Below are 27,404 nucleotides of genomic sequence, written 5' to 3' on the forward strand. Positions count from 1 at the left end.
CTGCAGATGGGATGCAGTCAAGAGAAGCGCAGCAATCTTGGAGGAGTCGTCTGTCCTCAGCGCTGGGAGATGGAAACACAGATTCAAGAGCAAATTTCCTGGCACTAGATCGTTATTCCGCCAGGGCAGTTTGGATTGCACGTGTAGGGTAGAGGGATGAAGGCAGACAGAGCTTCACTCTCTCCCACAACAAACCCAGCTGGTGGCAGGGCAGCAGGCTGTCGTGGCCAGAGACCCAGGGCGCAATCAAACCCCACCTTTGCAAGTGCTTGTGTTCTCACTTACACTGTCGACTGAGGTGCCCTGGTAGCCCCGGGCTTGGCTGCAGGGTCTCCTTGAAGGAGCAGAAATGCTGGTGACAGGGACAAGTCCTGTGGTTGGCACTGGGACAGGAGGCCTCCTAAGCCTGACCCAGCCACCCCAGCACCACACTTTACAAAGGAGACTGGATAATTCACAATGAACCCTGTCGCTATTTTATCTACACATTTCACAGGACATTATTTCATCCTGTCTAGTGTCATTTGATCCACCTTCTAAATCCAAACTTCAATATGCAGTTACCTAAAAAAGGAAACAATCCTCACACGTAAGAGCCTAGAAGCTGGAGTTCAAAGCATAAAAAGCCAGTAGGTCAACATTAAGTCACACCCTGGCAATTAGAGGGGAAAAATGAAGACAGTTAACTCAGCGCCACATGAAGCTTTGTTTGTTCAAAAACACCTATAGTGTTTTACTCAGAAAAAAATAAACAGCCTCACTTTGAAGGAGATTAACATTCATGGGAGATGACATTTGCCATCATTATGTGAGCCAGAAACACACATTTTGCCCCAACAGTATAGGAGAGTGTGCATAATCCTCATAGAGGCAACCAGACTCCCTGCTCCCAATGCTTTGGGAGACTCCCAAATGCCTGCACAGCCATTCACACTGACCTGACCCAAGTTTCTGCTGGTGTTGAGCTGATCTTTGGTTCTCCTTTCAACTAATGTATTATTTTATGGTTTAGCTTCTCTATCAGTCCATCTTATTTAAACAACATCCTGCATTTTTTTTTTTCTGAGCTTTACATTTTTTCCTAGGAGACTTTCTAGACTTCAGCCAGATGGGGCCTCTCTTCTTTCCCTTGGCTCTACTCACTGTCAGGAGAATAAAAGCCTCCTCTGTTCTCTTTGGACAGGTTTCCAGCACTTGTAGCATGGTTTATCTGGAAGGAACATTTCATATTTTTCCATGTTGCAACAGACACCATAGATGGAGATGCAAGTATCTTCACTGCTGAAGGAGAACCAAAACTTAGAAAATGCTCTCTCCATCCCTCATTTAGACCAAGACAGAAGACAGAGCTTGGACACTCTCCCCACCTCGCCATCCTTAACTTCTCAGGAAGCCTTTGATCTCCAAGTTCTTTCTTTCACAGGACCACAACAGCCAGAAGGGACCTCTGGCAGTCTCTGATCCAGCACCCTGCCAGCTTGGATCAGTTCATCAGCACCTTCTCCAGTCCATAGCCAACTGTCCTCCAAGGATGACGATCCCACACTTCACTGGGGTCACTGGCCCCTGTTGAACTATTTGATCACCCTCCCAGGCCCTTGCTGAGCAATCACCTGGAGCTATGCTGAAACCTTTAGCAAACAAATATTAGAGGAGCAGGAAGGGAGGGGACACTGCCCACTCGTGTTACCCTTTGGGCCCTGCTCATCTGTGGCTCTCTCTGGACAGCTGGTTCTCCATGAAAGGTAGTGCTTGAGGTTGCCCACAGTGAACGCACAGACAGGCACTCAGAAAAAAAAACAAATTTGCACTAATAATAAATTTTTTGAAGTTCTTTCTCCTCCTCCTTGGTCTTTTCCACCTCTCACATGTAGGAAATTCTGCATCTGAGAGGAACTCAGGACTACACAGGAGTTAACACCCTTTAATGCCACTGTGTACCACACTAGAAGGGCATGTGTAAGTATACCTGTCCCGTGCCTGTGGCTGATGAAAAACCAGCCTCCATTGTAAACGCACACTTGACAGAACATCTGACCTTCCTTTTCCTGGCAAGCAATTGTCTTGCCCCAATTATAAATACATTCTTCAGAAATACATAAATGCATAGCTTAAAACCTGCTTTGACACAGGCAGGACTTGCAAGGGAAGGAAACCACACTGCAACCCCAGGGAAGAGCTTATACATTCACACAGTTCCCTCTGGCTCCCTTGGTCAAGCCTTGTGTCCCTTGCACAAGTGCGATGAGAGTCAGCAGTCGTAGCTGGGTTCTGAGGCCTTGTCACTGCTATAGCACGGGTCTGTAGTGTTTAGGGGGTTCTCATCACATCTAATGCTGTAACGTTTGCTTCCAGGCAAAGCCTAATTTGCAGAAAACATCAGGCAGTGCCCTTGACTTTAAGCGACGTTGGGTTTCGCCCGGCGATGTTATGACTCGTCGGGTGGCCCTGTCCTCTGCCAGACACAACAACTACTCCTTGCTGGTCCCTACTGCGCCGGGGCTACTTCCAGCGGGCCTCAGGCCCCGCGTGCCACCGGGTGCAGATGGGAGAAGACTTTCCAAAAAGGCAGATTTGGCCTCATTTGGCCGGGGCGATCGCCGAATCTGGAAAGCAGCTGATGGATTCAGATGTATTTAGCACTCAAGTAACTGCTGCCTCTCTTAAAAACAGCAGTTCCCAAGGCTGAGCACGCCAGCCTGCGGGGGTCAGGGGGAGTCCTGCCCCGGGCCAGCCCGGAGCAGTGCTGAGCAGAGCTCGCCCAGGTCGCTCTCATCATTCTCCTCCGGCTCGCTGCTGGAGTTGGAGGGGTTGCTGCTGGGCAAGCTGTGGCCAGAGCCTGTCCTCAGAGATGCCTGCCCCTTTGGGTCCGTGCTCAGCACCAACGCATCCTGGAGGCACACGCTGCCTGCGTAGGCAGGAGTTCTCTGGTAGTTCTCTGGCGGAGAGTAATTCCTCTGGCTGCAAAACTGCCCTAGCAGAGATTTCTGGAGGGTTGTTTGCAGGCTTTCACAAGTCCTCTGCTTCGTGCTCAGCTGGGTGTAATGCAAATTCAACTGCAGGACCATGTCAGTCTGGAAGAGGGAGAGCAAAGGACAAAGTGAATTGGAGACCAAGACTTGAAGCAGAGCTTTTCTGCTGTCGCTGCTGTCAACAAAAATGACAGACTTGGCTGGCTGTTCTGCAGGCTCACAGCCCCATGCTGTGGCGTGATGGAGCAATGTTACTGCCAGAGAAAACGAGCTGTGACAACGCTCAACATTTGTGGGCCTCAGCCATGGTTTCCGGATTTCAGGACTTCTCTTGAGATCTCATCGGCCTGGTCAGGGCACTGACACTGAGAGAATCACCCCCAGGGGCTGGCCTAGGGGAGCAGGAGGGGAGAGGGACTGCACCCACATGAGGAACAGTGTGCCACCCACCCTGGCCATGGCACAGGACCGATGCACAGGTGAGAGGAAAGTATGCAAGGGGAGGGATATAAACCACTTCAATAAAACACACATCACACAGTAAAAGCCAACAGCTTTAAACAGCAGAGCTTCACAGGGATCCATTCACAGCCTAGCACTACTTTAGATTTTTATAAAAGATGGTGAAGAAATCAGAAAATAACCATACTGGTGGCAGCCAAATCCCTGAACATGAATCCCTAGCATGGGGCTGTGCCTGAAACGCCTGGCTGTACAAAGCAGGGAGACGTATAATGGAGGAAGAAGCAAATTTTGGCAGGCAATGCAGGGTCCAGGTCTCATGTCTGCACTTAAAAGCAATGCAGAACACTTGGGAAGGGTTCAGAAAAGAGCTGCCATACGCTGAGGCACGTCGTGCACCCAGCAAATGGAGCTCATTGTAGGTAGATCCAGGCAGCAGCTCGAGAGTAACATTTGGTGTGAGCCTGCGTGGAACAGAGCAGATAAGCAGCTGGCAAGATTCACTGGCTGGGTGTTAGAGGGGAAAAAAAAAAAATCAGCTAAGAAACAAGGTGCACACTGCTATCTAGGGAGAGATAATCTGCTAGAAGAGACAAGCCAGGGGACTAGCAATTCTGCCTCTCTCATGGTCTTTAAATAGTTCAAGGGTCTTTTCAAGTGTGCCAGAGAGGCATAGCTTGGATCAGGCTTGGTAGTGTCACCCTGATGGAAGGGGATAAACCTTCCCACTGCTCGAGATCCCAGCCAGCCCACGAGCCCATCTTTCAGGCACGCACACAGCCTAGAGAAACATCCTTCATCTGAAATATCTGGGCTGGTCTGATCTCTCCTAGGCTCATACAGGCAAAGAACAGCCTCCCTGGCCAGGCAGCACAGCAAAACAGAGCAAACCAAGAGAAAGAGGATGGCTCTTGTGCCCTGAAGATCAACAAACAACTCTAACAGTGATCTGGATGTTACACTGACATGGGCACGCCAGGCATTGTCCGCATGGGATCACAAGACCCAGTCAGAGGGGCACATCCAGCTCGAGCCAGCGGGGATGGGGAGCACCAGTTACACGAGGGTGCAGGAGAATCGTGGAGATTTGCACCTTGCAGCTCTCTACCTGGATTTTTTGTAGTCCACAGAGCTGGAAGACGCAGTCCAGCTCCTCCCGCTTGTATACAGAGGCGAGCAGAGACTGCACTTGCTGCAGGCGGCTCTCTTTCAGGATGGTCACATCGCCCATCTCCTGGGTCAGGAAAACAAGAGGAAATGCAAGGAAATTTCAGCGCCAGCATGGACATGGAGGTGCAACTACCCATCAAACATGCTGCTCCTCTGCACACAGCAGTTCCCAGGGCTGGCCCGTGCCCTCGATGCATTGGCTGGTGGAAATGCTGCATACCCCAATGGAAGTACAACAGGCATGAAACGGAAATACAGAGACTTCACACACTCACCTTGTGCATATCAATGGGAAGACCTAGCTAAACATCCCCATAGCACATCTACCGGGAAAACTGGTATAATGGGATTTCCAGCAAAGCAGATACCAGCAACAGCTACTATCACAACCACACGTAGCATAAGCGGTGTGTCAAGGAGGGAACAAGTGTTCCAAGGGCATAGCTAAAGGAAGCTCTGAGTTGTGCCGGGTGCTGAGTTAGCCCCCCACCATCTACACAACTGTCAATTCTTGCTGAATTACTCAAACTTATCCAAAACAGCCCTGTCTCTATGAGATTCTCTTCAGTAACAATCATATCTTGGAGCTACTAATAGCACAAGAAGGGACAAAGGAATAAAGGCCTTATGAAACAGCATCTTGCTTTGGATTTGAGCCCTCTAGGATGGGCAACAGCCCACGGTCCACCAGCCCCTTCCACGAGAAGGTGCTTCCCTCTGCCAGCTGGCTCTGGCAACTACCATGGTGTGATCCTGCTGTGATGTCCTGGCCTGGCTTTGGCTGTGGGAGCTGAGCAGCCTGGGCAGGCTTGCTGCAGCCACAGATAAAACCAGTGGCGTGTGAGGAGGATTTGACCCTTGCAAAACTTTCGCACCGTTGGCGGGAGAAGTTGCACTGGGCATGCTGACAAAAGAGGCTATTAGGACACTGCAGGGAGGTAGAGGTTAGAGGTGCCCTGGAAGATCTTGCTAGCCTTTACAGACGTTCCCTGAACTACTGCCTGTAAGCAGCCAAAGCAATTTGTTTCTGGCCAGGAGAATACTGGGGGTAGAAGCTAAAATGTTGGATCCCAAATGCTGGCTGGGATCTGCAGGCATCAGGGTCACTCCTGCTTGCAAGGCTGGAAGAGCAGGAGTAAACACCACTGCCATAAATACCATTTATCTCTGTACAAAGCAAAGCCAAAGCCTATCTCCGCACTTGGTAACTCATTACTGGAAAGATAAACTGGAGGGAGCTTAGGGAAGATCAGGGCAGACGGGGAGATGGGGAGGACACGGCTCACATGGGGATGGAGCAGCGCAGGGAGCCTCGTCGTGGTTCCTTCCACCAGCCTGAGCTGTGCCTGAAACAGGAGACAGGCTGCAAAGCAGAGCACCTTCTGCAAACAAACACTGCCCTCTCCTGCTCTCTCCTTCCCGGCCTCGCTGCGTCAGGTACCTGCTCCCAGCTACCCTTATGCTGTCACTGCTATGCTGAGCCCAGCAGACAGGATTAAACTAAACCTGGAGGCCAAAGAGAGAGGCACACACCAGTTCAGCCTGGATGCTACTAACACAGAGCTTCAGCAGGACTGCAAAAAGGAGCAGAGTGGCCCTAAGGCATCCAGCAAGCTCCGTCCTCCAGCACACGCTTAAGGATGCGCATGCCACCAGCCCTGCCCAGGGTGAGCCCACCCTGCCAGCCCCCTGCGGTGGGAAAAACAGCGTCTTTCCAAGTCAAAAGTGGTGTCTGTGCTTTCAATAGCCTTTAGGGACTCTGATGAAGGTGTTAAAGTAAACCCTGCTAGACTTGTAGTACCCATGAAATCCTAGTCACTAGGAGGAAAACAGTCCACGGCCAGAAGTGCTCCTCGTAGTCACCTCACCACTAGTCCCCTCTTTTCCCTGAAGCTGATGATGCCACAGTGCTCTCCTCCAACCTTCTCCGCAGCTGCCTCAGTGCTGGTTCCTCACATTTCTTTTGACTTCTGCAGTCCTGCCTTCCCCCGGTGCATTCCCACTCTTGCAGCCTCTCCAAGAGTGGCTCCTCCGGGGACCCATCAGCCTGTCAGGGCTGGGGTTGGGCCATGTTCCCTTGTGTCTCCTTGCAGGCACAGATGTGCTCTGGATGAGGTGACCTGTAAGTGCCTGCTTTTGCAATTGTGTTAGCAGCCTTTGCAGACACTGAATTTTCAGTGATTAACAGCGCGGTCGGGTTTATGCTAGCAGGGCTCAGGTCTGGGCTAATGCACTGGACTCTTCTACCAAATGCCTGTTTATCGCTCTGCAGTTTTGAGACCCTTGAGGTTGGGCCACACCTTTTTTCAGCCTAAGAAATACCCAGTGTGCTACAGATGTGACTAACGCTAATATAACAATATCCCATCCTGAGTTAAACCACAGCTCATGAAAAGCCCAGCAGCGTCAGGAAGCTTGGATGGGGTGAGCCACATGGCCTCTCCGAGTGGGATGAAGCCAGTCCCAAACACTGAACATCCAAAACAGACATGCCATTTCTCTCTGGCACAGACCTGGGACCATCTCAAAGTGAAGGAGCAAATGCTCAGCACTGTGGGGAAGTGCCCAAAGTCCCTTCAGCATCCACACAGCGAGGATCTCGCAGCAGCCTGAGAGGTTAACTGATGAAGTGACTGCCGCATTCAATGATTTTGGAGCCGACAGCCAGCCATGTGCTGCTGACCTGTTTCTGCACATGAGGTTCGGCCTGCACCCTATTCCTGAGGCCGTGACACTCCCCACCAGGATACGGACCTTAAAGGAGAAGGGACCAAAGGCATCATGTGGCCCAAACAACACAGATTTGGTGACACGCATCACACCCGACAGAGGCATGTCCACATGCTCTAAGGGATCCACATGGATGGTGATTCTGCAACACCTTCAGGCAAAACCCCTCTCAGACATTCACTCTTTTTACCATGAAAATGTCACGTCCTCTCTGGATCTTCTTTACTGCAACTCAAGCCATGACCTCCTTCCATGTTGGAAACAACTTTTTGTGTATTTGAAGGCCTCCTATCCACTTTTGTTTCTGTTTTTTTTTTTTTTCTTTTTTTGCCTTTCTTGCCTAACCCACAATTCTCTTGCTCCTTCCTTTTATTACTCTGGATGCACTTTAATTGGCACACTTTTTTCCATGGAGCACGGCCCCAAAATTGGACCCAGTACTCCAGCCTCAGCAACAGCAAGGGAAGCCAGAGAGGATCTCACACAAATCTTGGAGCTCTTATTTACAACCCTGGCACCTTTTTCTGCCCCACTTTTTTTTTGCACCAGCTGTTATGGACTTTAACTAGCATTGGTACCCCACTCGTTTTCCATCCCATGCTTATGCTACTGCTTATTCCTGCTCACATGCAGGAACTTGCATCTGCTGAGTAACAGCCTTGGCCTCAGATTGCATCTCCAGTTTATACAAATCCTTCTAAAATCTAACCCTGCCTTTTAGCACCTTGCAGGGATGCCCAGTGTTACTGCATCTGTGGATTTAATAAGTACATGCTACGGCACATCCCTGAGGTCATTAGTGAAAATAACAAACAATCCCACAGCCCTGGTTTTCCAAAAGAAACAACATATTCAATCACCCTCAGAGCAGGAAATTTTTCTCTTCGTTTTAAATGGAATTTCCTGTGGTTCAGTTTGTGCCCATTGCCTCTGGTCCTGGCACTGGGCACCACTGAGAAAAGTCTGGCTCTGTCCTCTTTGCATTCTCCCTGCAGGTATTTATATACATTGATGAGATCCTCCTGAGCTTTTTCTTCTCCAGGCTGAACAGTTCCAGCTTTCTCAGCCTCTCATAGGAGAGATGCTTCAGCCCCTTTGTCATCTATGTGGCCCTTCACTGGACTCTCTCTGGTATATCCATGTTTCTCTTGCACCGAGGAGCCCAGAACTGGACACGGCTCTCCAGATGTGGCCTCACCAGTGCTGAGCAGAGGGCATCTATCATCTCACTCAACTTGCTGGCAACACTCCTAATGCAGCCCAGGATCCCCATTTGCCCCCTTTACTGTGCAGGCACTTTCTGGCTCATGGTCAGCCTGGCGTCTACCAAGACCCTGAGGGCCTTTTCTGCCAAGTTGATGTCCTGCCTGTTGCCCCCCAGCTGTGCCTGTTTGTGGGGTTATTCCTTCTCAGATGCAGGACTTTGCACTTCCCCTTGTTGAACTTCATAAGATTGCTGTTCACCCATTTCTCCAGCCTGTCCATGCCCCTCTGGATGTCAGCACAACCCTCCGGTGCATCAGCCACTCCTCCCAGTTTTGTGTGAGCAGCAAACTTGCTGAGGGTATGCCCCAACATCCAGATCACTGATGCAGATGTAAACCAGTATTGGCCCCAGTACTGACGCCTGGGGCTACCCTTTAGCAGCCTCTAACTGGACTTCATGCCATTGATCACAACCCATTGAGCCAGTTTTCAATCCACTTCATAATCTACTTATCTAGTCTGTTATCTCATCAGCTTGTCTATGAGGATGCTACAGGAGAGAGTGTTGAAAGCCTTGTTTATCTTGATTTAGCAATATCCACTGCTCTCCCCTCATCTGCAGAGCTAGTAATTTCAACGCAGAAGGCTATCAGGTTATCAGGCATGGCTTCCCCTTTGTAATCTATCCTGACCGTTCCCCAGTCATCTTCTTGTCCTTGCTGTGTTTGGAAATGGCTGCAGGGATTATTGGCTCCATCACTTTCCCAGGGATCAAGGCGAGGTAAGACCAGCCTGTACCTCCCCAGATCTTCAGCTCCTGCCCTCCCAGAAGGCAGGAGTGACACTGGCTTTCTTCCAGACCTCAGGAAGACCACCATGAGCTGATGGAGAATAGCCTCACAGGCTCATCGCCAGCTCCCTTGGCACTCGTGGATACTCCCTATCAGGTCCCATGGATTTGTGAATGTCCGGTTTGTTTAAGGGCTCCCTGACCTGGTCCCCCTCCGTCGGTGTAAGTCTTCCTTGCTCGCGACCTTTCCCCCGGCCTCAGGGTCCTGAAGGCTGGCAAAGTAAAGACCAAGGTGAAGAAGGCATCGAATACCTCAGCCTTTTCCATGCCCTGTGTCACCAGGGACCCTGCCCCATTTAGCAGTGGGCTCATATTACCTCTTGCTTTCCCTTTGCTGCTGATACACTTGTAGAGGCCCTTCTTGTTGCCTCCAGATTCAGTTCCAGATGGGTTTTGGCTTTCCTATCCCCACCCACACCTATGTGCTTGAACCTTGTCTCTCTGGTCCTCCTCCACCACCTGCCCTTACTTCCACCTCTTGGATGCCTCCTCTTCATGCCTGAGCTCAGTTAAGAGCCCCTGGCACACCTATACAGGCCTCCTGCTGCCTTTGCTTGACTCCCTGTTCATCAGGATCCTTGAAAATCTGCCAGCTCTCCCGGACCTCTCGTCTCTCCAGGGCCGTGTCCCACAGGAACACAGCTCTCCAGCCTAGTGGCCTTCAAGACATTCAGCTGGACAATGAGCTACCTCATCCTGAGGGATCAATTAAAGCCTTGACACATGAGATTCAAAGCCCCTCAGCTGACAGCAACTCGTTATCCACAAGTATCTGCACTCTGCTAAATTCCCAGCCTCAATAGCCTCCTGCGCCAATGACTTCCACAATCTAATTACAGTGCATGCAGGCATGTATTTCCTTCCATTAGCCTCCTTTATCATTTCTGGCTGTGTAGGAGTCAGGAAATGGAGAAAAGGATTTTCTAAACTAATTTTTTTAGCCAATTCATAATTATTTATAAATGTTTCCCCATGGTGCAATGCATTTTTTAATGATGATGATGTCCAGGAATTGGCAAGGCCAGAGTTTTGGCTGGCCCAGAGTTTCAGATATTTTAAATAAATTGGGGAAAAGGTGACTGGAGAGGCGTTAGGTCAAACAGTTCCGGATCAAGTGCCTTGAAAACAGGATCCAACATAAAAGTTTAAAAAAAGTGAGCATTTAAACAGTACAGAGCAAGAAAAGGGGAATTCCTTAGATCTCAGCACCGTTCCTTTCTACGTATGTTCTACAGCAGCCTCTCTCTCCAAAGACAGTGACTGTCAAGTAAAAATGCAAGCCAGGCCAGACACAGGATAGGAGAGAACACTGCCACTGAATAACTAAAGAAAATGTACCAGTACTAGAAAATCCCATCATAATTATCTCTAGCAAGCCCTACAGCAAGGCCAGGCTCTCTGCTTAAGTCACTTTGATAAGCAGAATGTGGCAAATGGTGGGAAAACTACCATTTCCTCAGCCCAATGGCTCCCTGGGCTCATTCCTTGGGGCTTATAACATGCACCTCATATGAAGCCTGTTTTTGCTGGCCTTCACCCTCCAGCTCGTGCGTCTCAGTAACGCAAGTGTGGCCGAGACTGTCCCCCAGCTCCCCTCAGCATCCCCGAGGAGGGTTGGCACAGTGAGGACGCTGCCAGCTTGCCCAGATCCTGAAAGGAGCCAGGTGCCCCCCTGCAGATACCCGTGCATCCCTCTGTGGTCCCACAGGCAAGAGTGGGTGGCCTTGCTGTGGGTGCCTAAGGTGGGCGGATGAACTGCAATCCTATGGATGTGCTGCCACATCAGCAGACACCACTGGAGGTCAGTGTGAGCTAGCGCTGCCGTGGAGTAGGATAGGGATGGGGATCCTACTGCTCTGGCTATACTGGGGTCCCTTTTTGGTCTCCCCAATCCCTGTTGAGATAGCTCTGGACACAGGAGCAAGTCGCTGGGTTCCTCTTCCCCCACAGTCGCTGATGTGGGGTGGATGCACACAAACGCATGCGGACGCACATACACATATTGATTTTCATGCATGGTTAGAGAGCTCACGAGGGGAAATGATGCTCCGGCTTGGCAACGGGCAGGATCAGGCTCCAAACCTGCTGGACACGTTGCGCTGCGTCAGTGACCACAACGTACTTTGGGGCAGCATCCCTCCACAAGCAACAGGGGCCGAAAAATCCACCACAGTCACACTACGCTTCGGCAAAAGGACTACAGAAAATGAGGAAGATGGTTAGTAAACAGGAGCAGCAAATTAAATCCTTAGAGGTGCCGTGGAGACCACCAGAAAAGACCATGCTGGGCACATGGACTGTTAGGAAAGGTGCGAGAAAGGGTGCGAGGAAATTGGTACAGCTCAGCAGGGAAGAAATATATTGTTGCATTAAGATATATTAGCACAGCGGGCTAAGAAGGCATGACTCAAAGACAGATCTGTTTCCAAACACGGAGAACAGAAAGGCTCTTCACCTCAATCAGATTAAATGCAATAATTTAATCAGGCAGGCCAGAAATTGATCTGAGGGGTAACTGGTTAAAGGCATCAAAGTTGGCACCCAATCGTTTTTTGAGATGCATTAGGAAGAAGGCAGGCAGTCTGTGGGGCACTGATGTGTGGAAGGAGCACTCAAAGAGGTGGTTGCTAAGAGGATTATTTGCATTAGAGGTAGCAGAGGAGGGGACCCTCTTCCACATGGATTCAGCCTTTCCCAGATCTCGGGACCCCCTGGACTCACGCTAACCACCCTCCTAACTCTGTCCTGGAGAAAGGAGCCCGGCAGGAATTCAGGGGAAGGGGACCAGGACTCACAGTGGGCTGGCAGAGCAGGAGGCGGATGTCGGCGACGTGGGCAGGCGGGGGCTGCAGCTTGGCACACACATAGATGACGTTGGAGAAGAGCCGGTGGAAGCGGAGCTCCACCCGTGCTCCGCAGGGGAAGGTCATCACTTTGCTCAGCGGCTCTGGAAGGGAAAGCCGAGAGGGGTGAGCTCCTCGGAGAGTCCTGCCAGCACCTCCCTGCAGTTCCGTGTCCCTAAGGGACACGGGGATCCCCAGCCTTCTCCCCCCGACTCACACTCTGCATGGCTTACCACGGCTGCGTCCCCAGCGCTCGACAGCTGCTCCCAAGGGACAGATCGGGTCTGTCAGGGACCGGGCGTCCTTCAGTGTGTGTTTGATCTCCATCACCTGCTTCCCAGTGACCAAAGGATCCCGGCCAATGTCTGGGGGGAGAGAGTTTGGAGGCGCAAGGGTCACGTCAGATTCCTTAATTATCTCCCTACCGTTCAGACCCTATATGAACATCTCTGCACTGCTGCCAGGTTACTAAAAGCTCACGTGGGGCATGGCCTGTGATTTGGTTTTTAGGGAGGGATGGCTGGCTGGCTTGGATGGGGTGCTGTAGAGCCACCCAGTTTCTGCTGCTATCTCTTCTCCCCCCTGCTACTGAAGCAAATGGTTTCTAGCTTGTCCCTTACCTTCTAACACATCCTCCAGCATGTGCGTAACCTTCTTCTCTTGCAGAATATGTTTCTTCAGATATTTCATGAAGATCCCAGAGCTGAACTCCCCATCTTGCAACTCATAGGCTTCTGCATCTTCGCTCCTGCAAGAGTAAGGGCTTGTCCTCACATTTCTGCAACAGGCACAAAGCCCTGGGGGTAAGTCAGGGCTTGCCGACTCCATCCAACCTCTGTTGGCTGAGTCTGAGTTACCTCCTCAAGTAGTGATGCAAAGTGCTTGGTTTTGGCCCAGGAGAGGGTGGGAAGGGTACAGGATGGGACAAAGGAGAGGAGGGGGATGGGAGAGGAGAGCACAGCCTCTTTTGCCAGCCTAGGTGGGTGACAGCAGTTGAAAAGCCAGTGGAACTAGCACTGGAGCATTAAGCAACACTCATCATCTCAGGAAGCTTCAGGTGATTTGCTTGCTCATAGCACATGAACCTTGGGAATCAGGCTCAGGCCTGGAAGGAAAGGTGGCAGGAGGTGATGCCACCTTCACGCATAACCTGTAACTGCTGCACAGACTGCCATCAGAGATGTCAGGAGGAAGGAAAGAAGTGCCTGAACAGCAAATGCTGGAGATGGAGGGTAAGAGCCAGAGGAAACATGAGAGAAGCCCTCTCAAGCTTCCAAAGCCACTGTGTATGAAAGGATGTGAGATGTGGTTGTGCCAGCACTTGCTCCTGTGTCATGGTGTGGGGACGCCAAGGTGCACTTACGTGGCGTAGCCATAAACGGTGTTGCCCCAGGGCTCCAGGGGCTGCACCTGGGAGAGGGCACAGTCCGGGTTGTACCTGGAAGAAGAGACGAAGGCTTGAGTCGGTGTTGAGGACACCTGCCAGCATATGCCTGGAGGGGAGAGAGCCCATGTGCTCCACCAAGTCCATCTCCTATGGATGGCAATAAGATCAACCCTCGCATCAAATATAACCACCCGTATTACTTGGGCAGCAACGGAGGCTGAAGGTAGGAGTCCTATGAAGAACACAAACCACAGGAAAATGAACAGATAGGGACAGCTTCGACCTCTCTGCACTGGTGAGCTGCTCCCTGCCCTGCAAGTGAGCCTGGAGCTGTGGGTGCAACCACACCTCCTCCCTCCTGAGGCTGGTTTTTAACAAATCCAGGCAGCAGCACGGTGCAGAGAACATATGGGTTCAGTGTGGCCCAAGGGACAACTGTCCCTAAAGAAGTCAGAGGTGTGCACATCGCATGGCTACGGCTCAACTGCCTGTCCCAGGGGTCTGGGGTGCCCCACAAGTCCCTTCCAGATCATGCACATGTACACACCTTTTGCTGCAGGAAACCAAAGCACACTATGGCTGATACACCTCCAGATCTCACCGAGATAAGATCAGGACATGCACCTGGGTCCTGAAGCCCAAAACCAGTCCTGCCACCCTGGTCTAGATGCAGCTCAATGAGCACAGCCCCTGTTACTTCCAAAATCAGGTAGATCTGGGGCGACAGCCCTGGCTTCCACCAAAAAAGGTATTGTGGTTGCACTTAATGGCCAAGCCTTGTCCATCTAACTGCAGCCAGACTGAACAGCATGGGGACTGGCTGCCTCCAGTTTTACACCAGTGACTTGGAGCTGTTCCCAACTGCACAGGGATAAGAGCCAGGCACAGAGGCAGCGTTATTCTCTGTTATTCAATTCCAGCACAGTTTCCTGAGGCTGAAGCTGGCACATTAAGGAGAGCAGAAGGGATGGTTGTACTGCCAGCAGCCAGCATGTTACCTACTGCTGGTGGTGCAGTCTGGAGATGTTTAATGGCAGTATTCATCTGGCTTGTGTAAGTTTTCTGTAGATGATCAGAAGAGAAAATGTGGAAAAGGAGATATGCTTCTAAATATGAACACTGAGCAGAGAGATTTTTCTGCTCCTCAGCTGCTCCTAAATGAATGCAGAAATCTGGGATTCCAGGTCCAAGGAGAAATGAGAGATGGGGTCCAAAAATAAGCTGAGGTCCTGTTGTCCCCATTCTGGGGACATCTACCCAAAGCTGCGCAGACACGAGTTGATGTAAACCTTTTGTGATGGCAACAGCAGGCATCCACAGCTCTGGCAAGGCCAGCTAGTGCCTGCGGTGGAAATGGTCCCCTGTGGCTGTGATCCCCTGACCCAGCAGAAGACAAGCTTCAGCAGAGGCATTTCCAGACTGTGACTGAACACAGGGAGAGACCTGACAGTGGAGAAGGTAGCAGCGCTCCCTCCTGCTCCAGACCTAAAAAAAGTCTGTTACACAGCACATCTCATGCAATCTGTTTCTGATCTGCATCCCAGATAGGAGATGGTGTCCTCCTTCTGCCCTAAATGGCACATGCTAGAAACCCTCATAAATCAGGGAATTCCTGGAAGAGGCAATCACATCCACCCAAAATCAGCACATAAATGTATGAGGCTACACACAGGCTCCGTGTTCCTGGTTCCTCCCCTGCTGAAGCTGAACATCTGCTACCACTTGGCAAAGGGGGACGTGTTTCTCATCGCTTTGGCATTTCTGATGCTGACATATGGGGTGAAGAGATACTCCGGGTAAGATCCTTCTTAGCACAGACACGGTTCATGCATGGCTGAGTGAACTGTCGGCAGACTTGCAGCATCAGTCCAACCAAAAGGGCATTGGGAAAGGAGGCCCCAGGAGCCTTGTTTTACAGAGCTGTGTAAACACACACAACTATGAAATCCAGATGCTTTGCTGAGCTGAAACAGTGACTTCTCAAGAAAAATGAGCTCAGGAGAGAACTTCTAGAGCGATCACCCATGAGCTCAGGGATAACACCTACTGCACTAAGTGCTGTGCTTGCTGTGGGAAAAGGGAGGAAAGAAGTGTGAGGTTTGGGGGAGGAGAGAGAACAGCCACACAACCATGCCTAAACGTCACATCGCATCCTTTTCCCAGAGTGCCATTAAGGCTCCAGTGAGCACTGAAACCTCTGGCAATGCCAAGAAAGGAGACATCAGCTCAAAAGCTATTTCACAGACTGTGACCATTCCACACTGCCTCCCCACCACACACTGCTCTCGGATGGGCCACCAGCAGCCCAGAGGCACACTAGCCCAGTTCCACCAGTTCAGCCGTGAGAGAGGTTCTCCCGCACAGCTTGCAAGCCATCCCCTGCCTAGTATCAAGCTGGGGAGAGCAGCAAGGTGCTGCCATGTGCTGGGGAGCACTTGACAGTGCAGGAAAGCAACATGCTCTGCTCTCAGTGGCAGCGGCGAGCAAGAAGGGGTGAAGGGGATGATTCCCTACGGGGCATTCAGGGCAGGTATCAAGGGACATCAAGCACCAGCAATGCTGGTGACTCAGAGCTGCGGCAGCAGCGTAGATCCCAGTGCAGCCAGCTTGTAAGCTCTTCAAAGTGAGCATTCCCACCTCTGCAGATAAAAAGCATCAAAGATTTAACAACTTTCCAGGGACTGGCAGCTCTTTCATGGCAGAGATCTCAAAATCCCCATTGTCTTTCTGGTCCTTCTCAGTGCAGGAACCACAGGAGGAAGAGGGAGACTTTTCTGCATTTGCCCTCCAGGTCTTTTCTGACCTGTAAATCTGCCTCAGGAGACTGAAATAAGTGAACTAGTGACAGCTTCTGCGGGACATTTTCCCTGCTGAAAGTGGGCAAGCAGTAATTTTCTGCAGCCTACGAGCTGCAGGATAGAGATCTGCAGGCCAAGGGAGGATAATGGGCTTTTCACAGACAGAGGGAAAAAGCTGATCTCTGACGTCAGCAGCAGCCTGGGTCCCACTTCACGACGTGACCACTTCAGAAGCATTTAAGGCCAGTAAAACCCAAGTAGCACAGTTTAAAATCTTCTCCCCATCATGTTGCACTCTTCTCATAGAGATGTTAACAAGAACGCAGACAGGAGAAGAGAGGTGAGCTAAACAGTTCCAGCCTGAGCACATGGGCAACACATGAAAACACATGGAAGCATGAGGTCAACGACGTGCTGCTACAGCCTGCCAGGTTGGGTGGTTCAGTGCAGGGGGTTGAAACACAAAAAGACAAACCCCATGCCGAGGTTCGTCCAACTGTTTCTGCCAGGGCAGAGCCATCCCTCCTCAGGATTTAAGTAACTCGCCTGTGTTTGCCAGGCTTCCTCAACCCAAAAAATCAAGGCAGGGTCTCCAGTCCCTTCTCCGCAGATCTCAGGCAGCATCTGATGCTCTCTGCACTTAATACGTGACCAACTGGTCTTCCCAGGACATCCTGCAAGACCTGACAGTCTTGCTGATTTTATGATGCAGCCCAGTAAACTTTGACAGAGGCCTGGCCTCAGCACCACAACGAGGGACGTGGCCCTGGCAATCCACAGGAACACCCCCCGTGGCTGTGTAGAAGCCTGCTGCTGGAGCAGGGGCTGAGGCTGGCAGCCATTTCCCCCGACCCCTCCGAATGCCACACTCGGCCCGTTCCGGGCGAGGGAGGGGGTAAGAGCACCCTACCATTTCCTGCAAGTGTCCAGCAGGATGAGGTTCAGGGCCGTCTTCTGCTGCTGCATCTTCTGAAGGATCCTCTGCACGCTGATGCAGTTCTCAGGGGCGTAAGGTTGTGGAGCATCAATGGGGACCATGTAGTTCCTCCCTGAATGTTCGTACCCATGCCCGGCGTAGTAGAATATAGCTGGGAACAGGGAGAGGAGAGGATGAGTCATGATGTGAACCTGCGGGTCTGTAACCAGCTCCCCAGGGCCATGTCCCACCTCCTGTCCTGAAGGGATACTGGTGCAGGGCAGACCTACACCAGTAGCACCTATGAAACTGGAGCTACGTTGACCTCGCAATTTTTACTTTTTTTTCCAGTCCATTCCCTTCAGCAGAGTCAGAAGCAGCCCTGAGAGGCTCTCCTGTACTTGTGGTTTCCAGCACCATTTGTCAGCAGACCCCAAAGTCACGGGTTTTACACGTTTGCATAACCATCTGCGCTACAACACCCAAGCTCAGCATCTGCCAGGCTGAATGTCACCTTTGTACAAAGTTTTGGTTAATCATCAGCTCTTTGCAAGAATATGACAACAGACAAAGTATTTTACCATGATGAAAAATACATTAGCAGTCTTTTAAATGAGAAGCTCCTCAGCTTCCTAGTTTTGGAGGAGAGACTAGCATTAGATTAGGTAACGGGAAACACTGTCCAGATTTCAAAGGTCTGACTGTATTTACACACCTATAAGCCGGTGAAAAATGAGAAAGACAAAGAGAGATGAATTCTCCAGATGTCCAGAACATGTGGTCCACACGCTTCAACCACCTCAGAGCAGATACCAGCCCCATAAGGGGGGAAAGGAGTCCAACTCACCCAGGTATTGGTGGGAAGTCCAATACCCAACAAGAATTTTGATTTCGAGTTTGACTCTGAAGCGCATGAAACTTAGTGGTGGTTGCTGCCTTCACAAGGGATGGCAACACCAGGACATGCAGCTTGGAAAGTCAGAACTGAGGAGCTTGGCATGGCCCAAGCTGGTGCTTCTCTCCCACCCCTATATTTGGCAAAGGGCTTTCCTCCTGCACAGGGATCCCTGTGTGAGCTGTGGCTTCCCAAAGGGAAGCTGCACAGAGGCTGGCTACTTCTTCCCAGCACCGATGCAAACGCTTGGGGGGATGCTGGTGAAAGCCAGCTTGGGGAACTGAAATGGGTTAAAAGCAGCTCTGCGAGGTGATGCAAACAGTTGCACTACCACAACTGAGGGACAGTGAAGAATGAGAAGTCAGAAATGGGAACAAGTGGCTAAAAGGCAAAAGCAGGCGAAATTCTTCAGTCAGACTTGAGTAACCTCTCCTCTATTTTCCCTTCACTGTTCCTGCTCCTGTAGTTTGCAGGACACTTGCTTTGATCTCTGATGCTGCAGGGAATGCAGTGAATGGGGTGGGAGTTGAAGGACTGAAAGCATGATCCCATCGTATGGAGGATGGAAAGCACGATCTCATAGTTAAAAAGGCCTCAAGTCACTTTTGGTTTCTATTTTCAGAGAGGACAATGGAAAGTTACTCAAATGGCTGTTTTCCCAGGTGCCCACTAGGTTTGGGTTCCTCTTCTTGTGGATCTACAGAGACAGTGGGCCCTGATTTGCAGAAGTTTTAAACTTTCATAACCTGCAAATCAAAGCCACAAGAACCTCCCCTGCAACTACAAAAAAAAGTATAAAACATGAAGCCTTCTGGAAAAATCCGATGCAGGCGCTAGAGGTTTGGCCCCTCATGTCATCGAGCGCTGATGGCTTTTGTCCCTCTGCCTCTCTCATGTACGTGAAAGGGAGGTGATGACATCAGTTACCAGGCAGCATCACTGACACATGGAAAAACTGAAGTATTACAGAAAAGCCCACAAACAATGACTCAATCATCAAATCTTCTAACTTCTGAGTCTTGTTATGCACCCTGAATGCACAGCCAAGCGCTCCCCATGCTATATAAACCACAAAGACTCACATTCAGATCAAAAAAGACATGAGTTTCACATCAGCTGAGCAACTTTGCACACCTCTCCTGGACTTAATCCCTCCTCCTGAGCAGGAAAGCCAACAATTTGCCTAGAGAAGCAAAGGGTTTTTTTATTCTGAGCTAACATTTCAGTGCTCTTCCCACATCTCCTGAGTCAAAACTGCTGACCAGAGACACGCTTCCGAGTACCAAATTAAAAAGGGGAAGCTCCAGGCACTGTTTATAATACAGGAAATGTCAGCATGCATCTTAATTAAGGCATGACAGCATATCCCTAGTATTTCACCTGCAACTTTCTGCTCTTGTTGCATTTCTGACATTTTTTTGACTTAGGACTTTTTAGGACTCTCAAAATAACATCTGGGGGCATTCCTCGTTTGCCTGAGGGTTTCATAATTAGACCACTCAGGGCACGTTTAGGGCCTTCAAAAATCCTCTGCAGCTTTTCGAAGAGGAGACCTGGATGAAAAGCAGCCAGATGAGCCACCACCTCCATATGGTGAATTAGAGAAGCCTTTGGATGACCTTGAACATGCAGCTATACAATATTCCTGTGCCTGAAAATGAAACCAGTTTTTGCTCTGGGCTTGGGAAATCTCAGAGAAGGTTCAACAATAAGAAAGACAAAGTGCTGCAATGGGGCAGATAAACCCAGGCAGCATTTTGGCTGGGGCTCAGTACTGGTTGAACAGCAACCCTGGAGATAAGGGCCACAGTGGACACCATGCTGAAGGTGAGCCAGCACCAACTGGGGACAGAGCTGTGCCAGGAGATGCAGGATTACCAGGGAAGCTGTCACCACTCTCCTTGGCCCTGAGTAGGCCCCACTTAGATTCTGTGTCCAGTTTTAGGGATCTCAGTTCAAGAGGAAGGTGGAAAAGCTGGAAAAAGGCCAGCAGAGGCTACTAAGATGTTGGGGCCCAGGGCCTAGGAGGAGAAGGAGAAGGAACTGGGCTGAGACAGCCTGGAGATGTGGATGAGGAAGACGGCCTACAGTTCCTGGAGGTGCAGTTACAGAGACAACAAAGCCTAAATCTCCTCACTGGTGTAGATCATACAACATGGGGCAATGAGCACCAACCCATGTTTGACTGGAAGAAAGACTTTCCTGGAGAGTGCTGCAGCCTGGGACAGGCAAGTGGATAAGTGGTGGGTTCCATGGCCGGAAGTCTTGAAAACGAGATAAGGAGAGCTACAATCGACCCTGACCTTGTATTGATGGCTCCAAAATTCCTTCCCACCAACCTCTGTAGGAGAGTGAATCACAGACAGGTCAGTAAGGACATGCAAGGGGAGGTCAGCCACCCAGAGAGCTCTGCAATAAGGAGGTCTAGGGAGGTCAGACACATCTTTTTCAGCTCTTATCAGTATCCTGAAGCTAAATAAAACTCTAGAAGCAACAACAAGCACTATGCTCAGACACTAACCCACACGGCTAAGCCCTCTCTTCTGATCTGCACCAGCAGAAGGGAGGCATGAACGCCTCAGCATCTCTGCTGCTGGAGTTAAGCTTCAGGAGACAGCCAGACTCACTTCTCAGGTGCGCTGACAGATGTGTCTGTGTTAGACCAGAGTTTCTCACTTCAGCCCAGTGACAGCCTTTCACTGATCAGCCCTCTCCTTCCAGCTCCCTGCTTCACTCCGTATGTCTACACGAAGCTCTCCTGACTACACAGGAGATGGTACCTCCAGGTTCCTCGAACAAGAAAAAACAGGTAGAAGCACCACGATGCCTATGTGGAGGTGCACGTCTGACACATGCACGTGGACATACAGGATCAGCTATCACAGGCACCCCTGGGGTCTTTGTAGTTTTAACAGGCTGCCTAGGTTGTTCCTGGAGCTGCTGTCTCACCTCTATCTTCCCATGTGTACGAGTTATGTGAATCCAAAACTTCCCAGTCAGTTCTAGATGTTTATCCTCGAGCTAGTGCCTTGAAAAATCGATACACAGGGTTTAGGAGGAGTTTTTAGCTTCTTCCAAATGTGTGTTTTTATTAACAAGATAAGTTCATTTCAGTGATTTGTACTTCACCTGATTCTTTTGATTTTATATAAGGAAAACAGCTGAAGAAACGCTGGAGGAGGCACCACACTTCAGACGGAGAAACCCTGGGGCAATCAGCAGGCAGACTGACCCAATACCCCACCATTAAGTCTGGCTGCCACCAATTACAGCAAGAGTCCTGAACTCAATTGTGCTGCTGGGACCAGCCTGCACTGGGGTTCACTGCCTCCAAATAATAGTAGACCACTCATCTTAGAAAGCTGTAAAGAAAACCACCATTCAGAGAAGGCTAAGCCTAGCAAACACTTAAGACTTATCAAGGTTCAGTAACTCAGCTGTTAATGTTTTCCCTGCCAGTGCACAAAATCAATTTTGCCAGGAAGGATCAGTGGCCATGAATTCAGAAAAGCACTAGAAGTTTAAATAAGGCATGACAGCATGAAAGCTTTGCTGTTTCCAAATATTTTTTCTCTCCAATGCTTATGAAAACAAGGGAAGCACCATAGATAAAACGCCATTTGGTCCTCACGTGCCACAGACAGAGAGCAGAAATGGCAGCACCATGGAAAAAGCATAGCAGCCCCTCTGGGATGACTGTGGCCTGGGCGAGGAGGTAAAGCCTGAGATGCAAGGGGATTTCAGAGAGCAACCACTAAAGGAAGCTGCAAGTGAAGTCATAGGAATACCCTGTTATCAGATGACGTGCTCAGGCAGAGATGCAACAACCGTGTAGTGCCCTTCCCCGCCAGCTCAGCCTCCCCAGCTGAGTCAGTGCTTCCCGGAACACAGCAGCTTTGCAGTGCTTCACTTGTGGCCATGTCCCTGTCCATTGCACAACCTCCAAACTTCAGGCTGAACACCAGGCTGGAATTGACCCACGCTGCCTTTTGCTGCCTGAGTGCCCTGGTATGCCACACAGCTGGGAGGGTGGTAAAGATAAGTCTCGCACTGAGGTTTGGAAGCGAAAAAAAAAAAATCTGCAAGGTGTTTTCAGGATATCTGTCTGTCTGGGAGAACCTCAGAAACCCCAGAGAAGCTACCGTCACTACCAGATCTGAACATCTGCTTTAAGACCCACAAGATCTGCTGGTTGGTTTTGTGTTTGAGGAACACTTCCCACGGAGGACAGCGTGCGATCAGCTCAATGCCCAACCTCAAAGCCACCTGCACCTGGGAATGCTCTTCTGCAAAGGGCTGTCAGAGGCCCAAATTAGACCATCAGGAAAGAGAAACAAGAAAATCATAGCCAGCTGTAACAGTCACCACTCAAAAGGAGCTCCCCTCCTCACAAAGGAGAGTGGTGGGGGCAATCAACAGTCAATCCCCCTGATTTTGTCATCTAAAGCAAAATCAAAACACCATCTCCCATTTGCCATCAGAAGCACTGGCTCCCCAAAACCTCAGCATGAGACCATACTGTTGGAGGTAAGCGATGTGATGGAGAAATGCCTACTTTGCCTCCCTGTAACCTGGCCAAAACTAAACGGTGTTTATCTAGGGGCTTCTGCCAAGCCTGGCACTGCTGCACACTGTGCTGCAGGTTGCCCTTGCGCCCCGCAAAGGCAAGTTCAATTTCTTCTCTTTTAATTCAACAGCTGATCAGAAAATTTCCAAATCCCTGCTCCTCCCTGGCATCAACCATTGTCACCCGCACATCAGCTGCTGCCGGCTCAGCACTAGCACGTAGCTGGACTGGCTTTGCCTTACCGTAGACTCCCTTCCCCAGGAGCTGCAGGAACTGACTGACTGCTGTCACCATCTCAGTCTTGTTCAGATCCAGAAGGGAGACAACCTGGAAGCCCAGCTGCTCCAGAAGAAGACTCAGCTCAAACACATCTGTGACAGGAGCCATGAGGCTGGGATGGTGCTGGTAGCGGTTGTTGCCCACTAAAAGCGCTATCTTGCCTGTAGCTAAAAGAAACAAGTGACAAAACTGTAAACACTCAGCAGGAGGCAAGGTTTCACCTCCTTCTGTTGAAGTGAGGATATGGGAAATCTCTTCTTACGTCTAGGCAGGAAGGATAGACCCTATGCTGCTATAAGCCGGGAATGCCCTCCAGAAAGCCACTGGCTTTCCGAACACTTTGACAAAATACGCAAACCATCATTTTGAAAGAAAGACTTGAAAAGTTTTCACTTGACAACCAAAATCCCAGAAGTGCAGGAGGTTATTCAACACTTCCCTACTGCAATTGATGTCTTGTATGCCAGTGGTGCCTGGCAGGGGGACGCACTGAGCCAGCCTAGGCGGTCCTTTCCCCATGGGGCTGAAGGAGAGAAGCCCCGGGCTCCTCCTCATTTTACCCCCACCTTCCACTGTAGAAAAACTAGATTTATGCCTGGCTTTTAATTAAGGGAATAATTGCTCAGGAAGAAAAGATGACAATACTCACCAAAAAACTTTTCAGAGCGACATGTGCCTGGAAAAGAAAGAGGGAAATGATAAGCTTGTGCCCAGCACTCAGCACCCCAGTGTCAGCTCTCAAACCTGCTCCAACATCCCCTGACAATGCAAAGCTGGATCAAGCACCACAGAGCATCCACACAAACGATGCTCCTTGGGCAAGTTCTTCGTAGCCTGATTGCTAACCTTAAGGACACTGGTCTGGTGATTTTATCCTGCTCGATATATGAAATCCTGAGCATCTGGGAAGCAAAGCTTGGAGAAAGGGCAGGCCAGGGGAAGGAGGGCCAGCATGGAGGAGCTTCTACCCATCTGCAGGTCTGTGCTACTTGTACCAGCCTCGCCTGGTCTGCCATGCTTCCTGAGATGATTTGCCCGCTCCCTCGCTGCAGGGAAAGCAAAGGAAACACTCAATGACTCAAGGTCAGCATAGGCTTCAAAACTTCTCCTCATGAGCGATCAAGGCAGAGGAAGCTGACTGTTTGCTTTTGATTGTGATAATATTCCCAGAGCCTTTCACCACCCTGCTTTGCCTTTCCCTGCCTCTTAGCAGTTTTGGCTCAGAAAAGCCGCCCCAGATGTGATGCAGTTTTGTGAGCTCCATAAGGTCCCCTGCCCAAGTGCTCCCAGCCTCTTAAAATCATCATTACCCTAACAGCTCCAGCTTTTCCTGTTTAAATTAAAAAAAAAAAAAAAAAAAAAAAAAAAAGTCCCAGGAGACCCTAAAACCCTACAGGCTCTAAAAGAAGAAATTAAAGGCAATATTTTTAATTGCATAAATCTCAGGGGTCTGGAAAACATTTAGCACCTGAACCAGTGTTGCTAATGCACCAGGGATGCCTGGGAAGCCATCAGAACAAGCCTCTTCATCCTCCTCTGCCTCTGACATGGCTGCCTGTTGCACATTAAAGCTACCTAGCTTCATCATTTTGAACCCAACCTAATCCCGCGCCCCTTTTTCACTGCCTGCCCCTGCCTTGGATGCTGTTTTGCCAGCTGCAAGGAGGCAGGGAGAGTGCTCTCTGGCTACACAGGACTGATTTGCACTCTGGAGCAATTTTAAAGCCAGTCTAAAAGGCAAGAGGAGAAGCTTGTGGCACAGAAAAATCTCTAGATGGAGTAAAGAGCCAGCAAAGCTAGCCTGTGCTATTTCTGTCTCAGGCAGGGCAAGGGCAGGGGGCCAAAGCAGCCGTCACACTGAGGGTGGAGCATGCCCGAGGCTCTGGGGACCCATCTTCTCCCTGGGATCCGTCAGCTCACGCAGCATCAGGCCTGGGCTGCCAGCCCAAGGGGCCTGAACCTTCCCGAAATAAATACTATCCTCTCCAGCTCTATGTGTCTGAGCGCATCACTTCATCTCAGCAAGGCTGTAAATGAGTTTTAGCGTGGGAGCCTGCTGTGATTTGGCCAAGGAGCTATTAAGCCAGCACCGTTGCAAGGCAAGAAACCCCCGACAAGCACCTCGGAGCACTCACCCTGCCCTAATGTGGCAGGTTTCCGACAGACCGCAGGACCAGCAGCATCCCACACCGCCCTACAGCGGATCACTGGGTTGGGTTTTTTTTTTTCTTTTACAGATGTCACTTCCCTCACTACCTCTGAACCCCGTTACCAAGGAATCTTATTTATCGCGGTCTGACACACGCCTGTGCCCGCCGCTTGGCAGGGCTTGTGCAGCACTGCTGAGATCATTGCATCCAGTATATCCAGGGTGTGAAAATGCTCTCTGCAGGCTGTTCCTGTGACAGCCGCTGCAGGACTGCCAGGACACTCCAGCTTCCCTGCAGAGCCCCATGCTGCCTCTCTACTCTGAAGTGTCCCACCTGCAGCTCCCTGCAGAAGCAGGATTTAAAACCGGTGGCCTTTCTTTTTGTTAATAAAAGCATGTAAGCTCTGCCCAAGCTGGTGGAAGGTGCAAGAGTCGCAGCCACGCACCCTACTTCCCCTAATCCCACACCCCAGAGCCCAGCTGCCCCTGCACGGATTGAGCCACAGGGTAACAGGACAGCACTGGGCTCCTTGTTCACCAGCTTGGCACTTCCAGGCGAGAGCACCAACTTCCTTTCCGCCCTCTAATTACTTTTCACCCTAGAAGGTGATTTGCAGCAAAGCAGACGTGGGTTGTCTCTGCTCACCTATGTGAACATCCACGGCATTGGTCCAGTGCTCTCCGTGGCTATTGGAGGCACAGCAGAGGTACGTGCCAGCATCACTGACCTTTGTGTGGGTGATCTAGACAGATCAAAAGTTAAATCACATTATTTATGGTGAAAGTGTGCAGCCCCCTTCCAGTATCTGCCAAAGGCACCCATGTTCCTGGAATTAAAAGGTTTTTTTCTTGCTGTTCACCGAGACCTCATTCCTTGCCTCAAAAAGCTACGATTTCCCACGACTTTTGTCTTTCTAAGAAGCTCATTAAGGCCACCTTCTAAGGTCTGGTGCTAACCCCAGATTCTAGAGTGCAAGGATCCTCTGCCCAAACGCCTTCCCTTCTTTCCCAAGCAGCCCCAAAACCCTGCATCACAGCCATACTCTGCCTCAGGACCCACGCTAGGAGGACAGTGTGTGGCCAGCATCAGAAAGTTACCTGTTTCTCCTCTTAGGTGGCATTTTCCAGATTTCTGATCATGCCCATTTCTCTTTTCTAGCAAGTTTTCAACTCTTATTCATCTCCCTTGACATGGGAGAAGAATCAGAGCGGTATTGGCTGGTGAGGACCCCTGTGGTTCTCCAGCCCAGGCTACTGCTCAGAGAGGAACTAAAGCCACCACTGCACCAGGTTGGCCATGGTTTCGTCTAGTTGACTACTGAAAACCTCTGAGGACAGAGATCTCACTGCCTTTATGACTCCAGTGCAGTACCACCCATCTGCAAATGAAGAACCTCTTCCTAATCCCCAGCCTGAACTTCCCTGTGAAAAGTGCAATCTAGACCACTGTCCCCTATAATATCATCTACCACTACTGAGAAGAGGTTGGATCTCTTGTCTTCACTCCCCTTCATGTGATGCCCCAGAAGGAAATCTGCCTTTCTTGCTTCAAGAAGACAGCACTGATTTACATTCAGCCAGTGACCCAAAATAAACTCAGACCTTTTGCTGTCTCCCTGACTCTTTTCTGTTGGACTTTTCCTTCTAGTTCTCCTGCAGGCAGACAGCACTCCTGCAGCTCCACCACTCTGCAGTCCCCTGCACAGCCATACAATAGCTGTTCTTGTGCCACTGCTGTAAAAAGGCACAAGAGACGTGCTGAGAGCCCTTGACGCATCTGTGAATTGGTTACTTCTTAGGGAAACGTCCACAGCTTTGAAAGAAGACAGTAAAACGTATTCCCTCCTCACCCGGAGTCCTTCAGTCAGCTATCAAAGCAACAAGGGTGATACATGGAGTGCTTTCTCACAACCCTGCGGGGAAAGATGGCTGAGCACAAGGATGCTTCTCAAGGGCTGGAGAGGCAGGGAGGACAGGCAAGGAGAGCCTGCTTTCTGCTGGCGTTCACCTCATTGCACAGATCAAAGCATGTCTGAGCCCTGACAGGCAGATACAAGCCAGGCTTAAGGACTGGACCTGTCATGTCCAGGGTGACAATAACACAATTTTCAGCAGTTTCTCCAAGGTTTCTGAGGCTCTTCCATGCCCACTGTCCAGCAACGAGCTTCTCCCATCACCCA

General features: G+C 50.4%; 1 protein-coding gene across 2 annotated transcripts in view; it reads right to left on the minus strand.

Annotated features, from left to right (window-relative positions):
• Positions 1–687: 687 nt before the first annotated feature.
• LOC104367396 (mucosa-associated lymphoid tissue lymphoma translocation protein 1-like) overlaps positions 688–27,404 on the minus strand; it is a 29,371-nt gene continuing 2,654 nt past the window's right edge. For both annotated transcript variants that reach the window (XM_042804262.1, XM_032990490.2), the window contains 10 exons: positions 25,871–25,967; positions 23,725–23,751; positions 23,039–23,242; positions 17,329–17,506; positions 13,597–13,671; positions 12,854–12,981; positions 12,467–12,598; positions 12,186–12,337; positions 4,543–4,668; positions 688–3,074 (listed from right to left, as the gene is read on the minus strand). In XM_042804262.1, coding sequence (XP_042660196.1) covers positions 2,709–3,074; positions 4,543–4,668; positions 12,186–12,337; positions 12,467–12,598; positions 12,854–12,981; positions 13,597–13,671; positions 17,329–17,506; positions 23,039–23,242; positions 23,725–23,751; positions 25,871–25,967 — 1,485 coding nt within the window. In that variant the 3' untranslated portion in view covers positions 688–2,708. The remainder of the gene's footprint in view (positions 3,075–4,542; positions 4,669–12,185; positions 12,338–12,466; positions 12,599–12,853; positions 12,982–13,596; positions 13,672–17,328; positions 17,507–23,038; positions 23,243–23,724; positions 23,752–25,870; positions 25,968–27,404) is intronic.

Source organism: Tyto alba, unplaced genomic scaffold, assembly GCF_018691265.1.
Source record: "Tyto alba isolate M040663 unplaced genomic scaffold, T.alba_DEE_v4.0 Super-Scaffold_41, whole genome shotgun sequence".
NCBI lineage: Eukaryota > Metazoa > Chordata > Aves > Strigiformes > Tytonidae > Tyto > Tyto alba.